Here is a 10,731-nt window from a genome sequence, read left to right as displayed (position 1 = left end):
GGGGGCCACCCCCCCAACCACTGGCCCACCTGCCAGCTCCCAAGATTTTTTTTTTTGGTAGAATTTTTTTTTTTTTAACTTTTATTTATTTTGATTTAAAGAGAGAGGACCAGAGAGAGAAAGAGAAGGAAAGTGAGAAAGCAAGCCGCCAGGTCTAGGACTTGAACCACGGTTGGTTATGTATGAGTCCAGAACCATTAACCATGCCACCTGCCGGCTTCTAGGATTTAAAAACAGTATTTATTTAATTTTATTTATTCACTCATTTATGTTAATTTGACCAGAGAAAGAAACAGAAGAAAGAGAGAGAAAGCAAGCCACCAGGTCTGGGACTTGAACCGTGGCCTACCATGTGGGAGCATCCAGCACCTTAACCACCACTCCATCTGCTGGTCCCCAGAGATTTTTTTTTTTCTTAAAGAGAGATTTTGCTATTAGGCATGTGAGCTCAGTGAAGAGACACAGAGACAGAAAGCGAGAAATCACACCCCAGGGGGGATGGCCACACCACAATCCCTTCTCCTCCATTCTCCTCTCGGCATCTGGGGCACGCATGCGTGGTAGTATGAGTTTAAAGCTACCGGATCTGGGACTTGAAGGGCAGTTGACTACGTGGGAGTCCAGAGATGTAACCACTACGCCAAAAACAAAAACAAAAAAGTGTCTGCCCTGACCCTGGCTGGCTGAGGCTGGGGAAAGGTTGTGGCATAAAGGCTCTCTCAGGGGAAACTCCTTCTCTGTCCTTCTCTTGGTCTCCTTCTCCTGAGAGAGAAATACAAAAATAAAAAGGGACCAGCAGGTGGCATGGTGGTGAAGGACACCGGACTCTCATATGGCCGACCGTGGTTTGAGTCCCAGTCCTGGTGGCTTGCTCTCTCCCTCTTTCTCCCTTTGTCCCTCTCGGGTCAAATTAAATGAATAAATGAATGAAGTGAAAGTCAAAAAAAAAAAAAAAGATATCTGGATCCCACATGGCCAGCTGTGCGGTTTGGGTCTCGGACTCAAAACATGATGGGTGCATGTGTGTGCATGCTCAGAATCCCGAGAGGAGAATGGAGGAGAAGGGATTGTGGTGTGGCCATCCCCCCCTGGGAGATGATTTTTCACTTTCTGTCTGTCTCTGCCTCTCCAGTGAGCGCATGCGCCCTTAGCAGAAATCGCTCCCCCGAAATAAGTCATTCACAAAATCTTCTCTCGGGTGTTCTGGGCAGGCAGTCCAGAGCCTCAATCGTTTGTGCTGGCCACAGTGACCACCAGGGTTGGCCGATCCTGCAGGCCAAGAGCCCTGCTGTGTCCCATTCCCACCGCTCCCCCCCCCCGGCCGAGTTTTCTGTTCTTTCCGTTCCTGTCCCAGGGCTCACCCCAGCCCGGCCGTGGCCTTCACGTACCTGTGCGAGGTATGCTCTGTACAGGAAGACGTCCCTTTCCACGTCCCTCTCCGGGCTGGACAGCTGCGGGGATAAAGGCAGGTCAGGGGGTCGGCAGGTGGCATGGTGATGAAGGGGCTGGATACTCTCACGTGGCTAACCATGGTTCAAGTCCTGGACCCGGTGGCTTACTTTCTCATTTTCCCCCCTCTCTCTTTGTCTCTCTCTGGTCAAATTAAAATGAATGAATGAATAAAAATTTAAAAAATAAATAATTCTTTTTAAAAAGTATTAAAAAATAAAGGCAGGTTAAGACAGACAGGGACAGGTGCAGCACACCCCATGCAGGGCCTGGGTGACACACAGTCCCTCGGGGGCCAGGATGGACCGCTTCCCTGGCAGAACCCTGAGGGACTGAACCGTGGCAATAGACCTCAGCTGCCCACGGCCTTGGGTGGCTTGAGTGGCCTCTTGTCTCGCCCTGACGCCACTCAGAAAGGAGGCTCTGGCTGGCAGGTGGTGTGGTGGTTAAGGCGCTGGACTCTTACAGGGCTGGATGTGGTTCGAGTCTTAGACCTGGCGGCTTGCTTTCTCACCTTCTCTTTCTCCTTCTCTTTGGTCAAATTTAAAACATAAAACGGTAAAAACGAGGGGCCGGAAGATGGCGTGGTGGTTAGAGGTGCTGGACTCCCACGTGGCCAACTGAGGTTTGAGTCCCGGACCAGGCGGCTTGCTTTCTCACTTTCCTTTTCACTCACTCCCACTCTCATTCTGTCCCTCTCTGGTCAAATTAAAATAAATAAACTTAGGGAACAAGAGTTAGCGTAATGGCTATGTTGCTGGACTCCTGTATAGCTGACCATGGTTCGAGTCCCGGACCTGGTGGCTTAAACTCACACCGGGTGCATGTGTGTGCATGCCCAAGATCCTGAGAGGAGAAGGGATTGCAGATTGCAGCGTAGCCATGCCCCCTGGATGGGGGTGATTTCTCGCTTTCTGTCTCTCTGTCCCTCTCTGTCTTTTTGGCAAGCACACGCGCCCTATAGCAAAAACCTCTCTGAATAAATAAATAAATGAAGTTAAATAAAATAATTCTAAAAAAATAATTATTCTATTTATGATAGGGCACACATGTCCACTCATGGGAAGGAAAGAGAGAGAGAAGCACGGGAGTCTCCACACCACAATCCCCTTGCCCCGAGTCCCCTAGCTAGGCCACGCATGAGTGTCTAATGTGTTTTCAGCCCAACCCAGGGATGCAAACCTGAGTCAGGCTACGTGGCCTCCAGCACGCCACTCCAGTATGCTCCTGACTACCACCGGCCTGGGCCGTCACAGGCCCTAACGCCTGTACTACCCCAGTGCCCATCCCTGCCTCAGCCCCTCTGCAGCAACTGACAGGGCTAGAGCTTTCTCACGGTTCAGTCTTGGGTTCAAATGCTTCATCAGAGAGCCCTGGCCCGATCTGATTACTCCCACGAGAAGAAAGGCCACTGGATGGGGACCAGCAGTTGGCGTAACGGCTGTGTCGATGGACTCCCACGTAGTCGACCATGGTTCGAGTCCCAGACCTGGTGGCTTAAACTCACGCCGGGTGCCCAAGATCTCGAGAGGAGAATGGAGGAGAAGGGATTGTGGTATGGCCATCCCCCCGGGGGGTGATTTCTCGCCTTCTGTCTCTCTGTCTCTGGGTCAAGATGTACCCTGGGGTACTCGGGAGCTAGGGATGTTGAGTTATTTTGTTTTGTTTTGTTTTTAGAGATTTTGCAACTGGGCCCGGTGCGCTGGACAGAGAGAAAAAGCAAGAATCACCCCCAGGGGGGATGGCCCCATTTTCCTCTCGGGATCTTGGGCACGCACGCACACACCCCCGGTGTGAGTTTAAGCCACCGGGTCCGGGACTCGAACCGTGGTCAACTACATGGGAGTCCAGCGACATCGCCATTATGCTAACTGCTGGTCTCTCTCTCTCTGTCTTTCGGGTGAGCGCACGCGCCCTATAGCAAAAAACAAACAAACAAACAAACAAAAAAACCCACAACCCCCCCCCAAAAAAAAAGAAAAAAAGAAAAGCCACTGGATGGCTATTATTATTATGATTTATTTATTATTAGTAGTTTTTGTTTGTTTGTTTTGAGACACATGCGCTGGGACAGAGAGAGTGAGAAGGAACGTAAGAAATCACCCCCCAACTGGGGGCCGGCAGGTAGCATGGTGGTTAACGGCACTGGACTGCCACATGGCCAACCAGCAGTTCAAGTTCCAGACCTGGTGGCTTGCTTTTATCACTCTGCTTCTCTCTCTCTCCCTGTCTGGCCAAATTAAAAGTAAATAAATAAAGTTAAATAAAATAATAATTTAAAAAAAAATCACCCCCCCACCAGGAGGATAGCCACACCGCAATCTCTTCTCCTCCATTCTCCTCTTAGGATTCTGGACACACAGGGACCAGTAGTTGGTGTAATGGTTACGTTGCTGGATTCCTACCGAGTCAGCCATGGTTTGAATCCCAGACCTGGCATATCCTGGGTGTGTGTGTGTGTGTGTCCAAACTCCTGAGAGAAGATTTTGCAGCATGGCCACCCCCCACCCCAGATGTGATTTCTCACTTTCTGTCTCTCTGGTGAGAGCACGTGCCCTATAGCAAAAATCTCTCTAAAAAAAATTATAATAAAAATAGGGACCAGCAGTTAATGGCTATGTCGCTGGACTCCCATGTAGTTGACCGCGGTTCGAATCCCAGAACCCCGGCGGCTTAAACTCACGCCAGGCATGTGTGCATGCGTGCCCAGGATCCCGAGAGGAGAATGAAGGAGAAAGGATTGCGGCGTGGCCATCCCCCCTGGGGGGTGACTTCTTGCTTTCTGTCTCTCTGTCCCTCTCTGTCTTTTTGGCAAGCACACGCGCCCTATAGCAAAAACCTCTCCCCCCAAAATAAATAAATAAATAAAACAGGATGCTCATTGAGGGATAAATGAATAAGTAAGCAGGCCAGTCAGGCTGGGTACTCCTGGGGATGCCATTTCCCCAAGAACTTGGTATTCCTGTCTGTAAAATGAGGATAAACGGGGCCAGCAGGTGGTGTAGTGGTTAAGAGCTGGACTCCCGTGTAGTCGACCACGGTTCGAGTCCCGGACCCGGTGGCTTAAACTCACACCGGGGGTGTGTGCGTGCGTGCCCAAGATCCCGAGAGGAAAATGGGGCCATCCCCCCTGGGGGTGATTCTTGCTTTTTCTCTCTGTCCAGCGCACCGGGCCCAGTTGCAAAATCTCTAAAAACAAAACAAAACAAAATAACTCAACATCCCTAGCTCCCGAGTACCCCAGGGTACATCTTGACCAAAAATTTGAAAGTTCGCCGTTTAACGACAGTGTCGTAAGCGCCTCCCTGACTCCTGTGACTTCCATGGACACGCTCAAACGTGCGGTCCCGTAAACTACTACCGCTGTGAGGTTTGTCATGGGACAACGATTATTCCTCACCGCCTTCTGAACGAGTGCATAGAGAAAAAAGAGCCGCGAGAGGACGAGGGGAAGTTTTTAGAAGAAAAGCGCGACCCCCGGCTACCAGGAAGCGTCCGCCGCCTCCAGGGTCCCCCGCCCCAGCGTGGCCGCACCTTCACCCGCTGCGCTTCATTGATGCATTGCTGATAGCTGCCAATGTAGAAGGCGTTTTTCACGTCGAAAAGCTCATCTACCTCCCCGGAGCCTCCGGGGGTCGGGCCGGGGGCCGGAGGTGCCATATCGCTGTAGTCTCACCCGTCCTCTTCCGGAGAGACACGTCGGCCGGAAGCAGGGGACCCGCCGCAGGGCGAACTGGGAAATGTAGTTCATACGGTCCGTAGCTGGGAAATGAGCCAATGGGAGTAAGGGGGCGGGAGACGCAAGTACGTCTCGCAGGGCATCTTGGGAATTGTAGTTTGATTTGCTCCCGCTAGCCAATGGGATTCGGGGAAACAGGAAAACGTAAGAAATCACCCCCCAACTGGGGGCCGGCAGGTAGCATGGTGGTTAACGGCACTGGACTGCCACATGGCCAACCAGCAGTTCAAGTTCCAGACCTGGTGGCTTGCTTTTATCACTCTGCTTCTCTCTCTCTACCTGTCTGGCCAAATTAAAAGTAAATAAATAAAGTTAAATAAAATAATAATTTAAAAAAAAATCACCCCCCCACCAGGAGGATAGCCACACCGCAATCTCTTCTCCTCCATTCTCCTCTTAGGATTCTGGACACACAGGGACCAGTAGTTGGTGTAATGGTTACGTTGCTGGATTCCTACCGAGTCAGCCATGGTTTGAATCCCAGACCTGGCATATCCTGGGTGTGTGTGTGTGTGTGTCCAAACTCCTGAGAGAAGATTTTGCAGCATGGCCACCCCCCACCCCAGATGTGATTTCTCACTTTCTGTCTCTCTGGTGAGAGCACGTGCCCTATAGCAAAAATCTCTCTAAAAAAAATTATAATAAAAATAGGGACCAGCAGTTAATGGCTATGTCGCTGGACTCCCATGTAGTTGACCGCGGTTCGAATCCCAGAACCCCGGCGGCTTAAACTCACGCCAGGCATGTGTGCATGCGTGCCCAGGATCCCGAGAGGAGAATGAAGGAGAAAGGATTGCGGCGTGGCCATCCCCCCTGGGGGGTGACTTCTTGCTTTCTGTCTCTCTGTCTCTCTCTGTCTGTCTAGTGAACCCATGCACCTTATAGCAAAAACCTCTCCCCCCAAAATAAATAAATAAATAAAACAGGATGCTCATTGAGGGATAAATGAATAAGTAAGCAGGCCAGTCAGGCTGGGTACTCCTGGGGATGCCATTTCCCCAAGAACTTGGTATTCCTGTCTGTAAAATGAGGATAAACGGGGCCAGCAGGTGGTGTAGTGGTTAAGAGCTGGACTCCCGTGTAGTCGACCACGGTTCGAGTCCCGGACCCGGTGGCTTAAACTCACACCGGGGGTGTGTGCGTGCGTGCCCAAGATCCCGAGAGGAAAATGGGGCCATCCCCCCTGGGGGTGATTCTTGCTTTTTCTCTCTGTCCAGCGCACCGGGCCCAGTTGCAAAATCTCTAAAAACAAAACAAAACAAAATAACTCAACATCCCTAGCTCCCGAGTACCCCAGGGTACATCTTGACCAAAAATTTGAAAGTTCGCCGTTTAACGACAGTGTCGTAAGCGCCTCCCTGACTCCTGTGACTTCCATGGACACGCTCAAACGTGCGGTCCCGTAAACTACTACCGCTGTGAGGTTTGTCATGGGACAACGATTATTCCTCACCGCCTTCTGAACGAGTGCATAGAGAAAAAAGAGCCGCGAGAGGACGAGGGGAAGTTTTTAGAAGAAAAGCGCGACCCCCGGCTACCAGGAAGCGTCCGCCGCCTCCAGGGTCCCCCGCCCCAGCGTGGCCGCACCTTCACCCGCTGCGCTTCATTGATGCATTGCTGATAGCTGCCAATGTAGAAGGCGTTTTTCACGTCGAAAAGCTCATCTACCTCCCCGGAGCCTCCGGGGGTCGGGCCGGGGGCCGGAGGTGCCATATCGCTGTAGTCTCACCCGTCCTCTTCCGGAGAGACACGTCGGCCGGAAGCAGGGGACCCGCCGCAGGGCGAACTGGGAAATGTAGTTCATACGGTCCGTAGCTGGGAAATGAGCCAATGGGAGTAAGGGGGCGGGAGACGCAAGTACGTCTCGCAGGGCATCTTGGGAATTGTAGTTTGATTTGCTCCCGCTAGCCAATGGGATTCGGGGAAACAGGACGAGCATGAACTCATGGATGGGAACAACAGAGTGGGCCGGAGAAGGTGGGACCTCACCGGAAGCGGGCCCAATAACCAGTAAGGGGTTCCTGACGTCATCATCACGCGCCGGAAGTGCTGCTTACTCGGAACCCGGCCGCTGATAGCAAGCATGGCTGGTTTCGCGGAGCTCGGGCTGTCATCGTGGCTCGTGGAACAATGTCGGCAGCTGGGTTTGAAACAACCCACGCCAGTGCAACTCGGCTGTATTCCTGCCATCCTGGAAGGTGAGTTTGACTTGACAGCTTCCCGTACAGGCGTCTCCGCTCCTCTCGTCTCCCTTTCTCGCAGACTTTTCCCCGACAAGTCCTACGAGACAAGAGGCAGCCTTGGGCATTACGAGCGATCCTGGGGGACAGACCTTGTTGGAGGCGAGACTTAGGACCCCCTTGCTGCTCGTACGCACACGAGTGCAGGGAGGGTTTGATGAGCGACTAATCGATAATTGTGTGAGAATTTAGCAGGACAGGCGCTACTGTCTTTGTTTTACTTCCGGAAACTGAGGCTGTCAAAATTACTGGCCAATCCAAAATCCGGTAACTATCACTGCTTTTTCTTTTTTATTTTTTGGAGTGGTTTTTGCTATAGGGCGCGTGCGCTCGCCAGAGAGAGAGAGAGACAGACAGAGAGACAGAAAGCGAGAAATCACCCCCCCAGGGGTATGGCCATGTCGCAGTCCTTTCTCCATTCTCCTCTCAGGATCTTGGGCACGCACGCACACCTGCCCTGCGGGAGGTTAAGCCACCAGGTCCGGCACTTGAGCCGTGGTGGACTCCCAGTGGCGGTGGACTACATGGGATTCCTGCAATATAGCCATTATGGCAACTGCTGGTCCCTCTTTTTAAATTTATTTTTAATTATTTAACTTTATTTATTATTACTATTTTACATTTGATCAGAGAGAAACAGAGAGAAAGGGAAAGTGAGAAAGCAAACCACCAGGTCTGGGACTCAAACTGTGGTTGGCCATGAGGGAGTCCAGCACTCCCAACCACCACTCCACTTGCCAGCCCTAAATAATTCTTTAATAAAGAAATGGTGGGGGTGAACCAGCAGTTAGCGTAATGGCTATGTCGCTAGACTCCCACGTAGTTGACCGTGGTTCGAGTCCCGGACCCGGTGGCTTAAACTCACGCCGGGTGCGTGTGCGTGTGTGCCCAAGATCCCGAGAGGAGAACAGAGGAGAAGGGATTGGGGCGTGGCCATCCCCCCTTGGGGGTGATTTCTCACTTTCTGTCTCTCTGTCTCTGTCTGGCGAGCGCACGTGCCCTATAGCAAAAACCTCTCAAAAAAAAAAGAAAAAAGAGAATGAGGGGGACCAACAGGTGGCATGGTGGTTAACGCACCAGACACTCCCATATGTTCAACTAGGGTTCGAGTCCTGGGTGGCGTGCTTTCTTGCTTTCTCTCTGTCTGTCTCTTTCTGGTCAAGTTAAAAGAGATGAATGAGTCAAAAAAATTAAATAATTCTTTAAAAGAAAAAAAAAGAAATGATGAGGTGAGCAGCAGGCATCTTGGGTCAGACGGGTTTGGGTTTCAATCTAGCTTGTTTTACACTGGCTGTGCGTTCTAGGCAAGGGTCAACTCAGTTTTCTCTTCCGTTGAATGGAAACGGCCTTTTCCTCCTCGGATCCATCACGTGCCCGTGATGGGAAGCTGTTATTATACCCCAGGTGGAAAAAGCATAGTTCGGGATTGTCGGGACTTGTACCTGTTGGTTAAGGGTTTGTCGTTGTAAGCCGTGCCTGGGGGAATAGCCGTCTACACATGGAGTGTTGTTGTCTGTTTTCTGCTCAGGCCGGGACTGTTTGGGCTGCGCCAAGACTGGTAGTGGCAAGACAGCGGCCTTTGTCCTGCCCATCCTGCAGAAGCTGTCCGAGGACCCCTACGGCATCTTCTGCCTCGTCCTGACCCCCACCAGGTGAGCCCTCACAGGCCCCATAAGTGAGTTAACCAACTGTAATGTTTGGGGATAAGGATGTTAACCTCTCTGAGCATCAGGTTTCTTTTCTTTTCTTTTTTTTTTAAAAAAATTTATTTAGCTTTTTATTTATTTTTAATTGAACCAGAGAGGAACAGAGTGAGAGCTAGAAAAAGTGAGAGAGGGGCCGGCAGGTGGTGTGGTGGTTAAAGGTGCTGGATTCCCACATGGCTGACTGTGGTTCAAGTCCCGGACCTGGCATCTTGCTTTCTTGCTTTCCCTTTCTCTGTCTCTCTCTCTCTCTGTCTGATCAAATTTAAAAAAAATAATAATAACAGATGCAATTAAATAAATGAATAATTCTTTAAAAAAAAAAAAGTGAGAGAAAGCGAGGAAGCAAGCCACCAGGTCCGGGACTCGAACAGTGGTCGGCGGCTATGCGGGAGTGTCCGGTGCCCTTCACCACTACGCCACCTGCCGGCCCCAGCATCAGGTTTTATTTTGTAATTTTTACGTTATTTGCTATAGGACACATGCACTTGCTATGGGGAGAGACAGAGAGAGAGAGAGAAAGTGAGAAATCACTCCTAGCAGGGATGGTCACATAGCAATCCCTTCTCCCCTGTTCTCCTCTCTGGATTTCGAACATGTAAACACGTAAGCCTAGTGTGATTCCTATGTAATTCCTAAGCTACTGGGTCCGGGATGTGAACTGTGAGGCTGGCCATGTGGGATCCAGTGCCTTAGCCTCCATACTACCTGCTGGCTCACTGCTAGCATTCTTTTTTTTTTTTTTTTATTTGTAAGGTTTTTTTGCCATTGGGCGTGATTGTTCACAGACAGAGATAGAGTGAAAGAGAGAGAGAGAGAGAAAGTGAGAAGTCATTTCATTTCCCAGGAAGATGGCCATGCTGCCGTCTCCTGTCTTCCATTGTCCTCCTGGGTTCTAGATGTGCACACACCTGTGTCCAGTATGTTTTTTTATTTTAATTATTTTATTTAACATTATTTATTTATTTTAATTTGAGCAGAGAGAGAAAGTGAGAAAGCAAGCCGCCAGGTCCAGAGTTTGAACCATGGTTGGCTATGCCAGCCCCATCTGCCAGCACCATTCCTGGTATGATTCTTGATTTATTTTGTGGGGTTTTTTTGTTTGTTTGTTTTTTGTTTTTTGCTATAGGGCGCATGCGCTCGCCGGGAAGACAGACAGAGACAGAGGGACAGAAAGTGAGAAGTCACCCCCCCCCCAGGGGGATGGGCACGCCGCAATCCCTTCTCCTCCATTCTCCTCTCTGGATCTTGGGCATCCACGAATACGCACCCATCATGAGTTTAAGCCACCGGGTCCAGGACTCGAACCGTGGTCAACAACGTGGGAGTCCAGTGACATAGCCATTACGCTAACTGCTGGTCCCCATTTCTGTCTTGAGAGATTTTCACTATATAGCGCGTGCACTCGTGAGAGACAGAGAGACAGAAAGTGAAAAATCACCTCCTGAAGGGATGGCCATGCTGCAGTTCCTTCTCCTCCATTCTCCTCTCAAAATTTTCAGCATGTACACACATGAGTTTTGTGTTTTGTTTTGTTTTGAGGTTTTTTTTTTTTTTTTTTTTTGCTATAGGGTGCATGCGCTTGCCAGACAGACAGAGA

The 10,731-nt window shown here is 50.5% G+C and overlaps 2 protein-coding genes across 4 annotated transcripts in view; one reads left to right on the top strand and one right to left on the bottom strand.

Annotated features, from left to right (window-relative positions):
- Window positions 1–6,965, bottom strand: part of COPE (coat protein complex I subunit epsilon) — a 29,554-nt gene extending 22,589 nt beyond the window's left edge. Inside the window, exons 1-2 of one of the 2 annotated variants that reach the window (XM_027771291.1) lie at window positions 6,776–6,965; window positions 1,389–1,451 (exon numbers count right to left, since the gene is read on the bottom strand). In XM_027771291.1, the coding sequence (XP_027627092.1) occupies window positions 1,389–1,451; window positions 6,776–6,901 (189 nt within the window). In that variant the 5' untranslated portion in view covers window positions 6,902–6,965. Of the gene's footprint in view, window positions 1–1,388; window positions 1,452–4,983; window positions 5,173–6,775 lie in introns of those variants that run through there. The other variant, XM_006147107.3, reaches the window with a different exon arrangement.
- Window positions 6,966–7,046: 81 nt separating this feature from the next.
- DDX49 (DEAD-box helicase 49) overlaps window positions 7,047–10,731 on the top strand; it is a 12,884-nt gene continuing 9,199 nt past the window's right edge. Inside the window, exons 1-2 of one of the 2 annotated variants that reach the window (XM_006147105.3) lie at window positions 7,047–7,386; window positions 8,957–9,080. In XM_006147105.3, the coding sequence (XP_006147167.1) occupies window positions 7,272–7,386; window positions 8,957–9,080 (239 nt within the window). In that variant the 5' untranslated portion in view covers window positions 7,047–7,271. Of the gene's footprint in view, window positions 7,387–8,953; window positions 9,081–10,111; window positions 10,198–10,731 lie in introns of those variants that run through there. The other variant, XM_006147106.3, reaches the window with a different exon arrangement.

The sequence above is a fragment of the Tupaia chinensis genome, unplaced genomic scaffold (assembly GCF_000334495.1).
Source record: "Tupaia chinensis unplaced genomic scaffold, TupChi_1.0 Scaffold000201_1, whole genome shotgun sequence".
NCBI lineage: Eukaryota > Metazoa > Chordata > Mammalia > Scandentia > Tupaiidae > Tupaia > Tupaia belangeri.
Note: the sequence above shows the minus strand (reverse complement) of the source record. Positions and strands in the feature narration are given on the sequence as shown.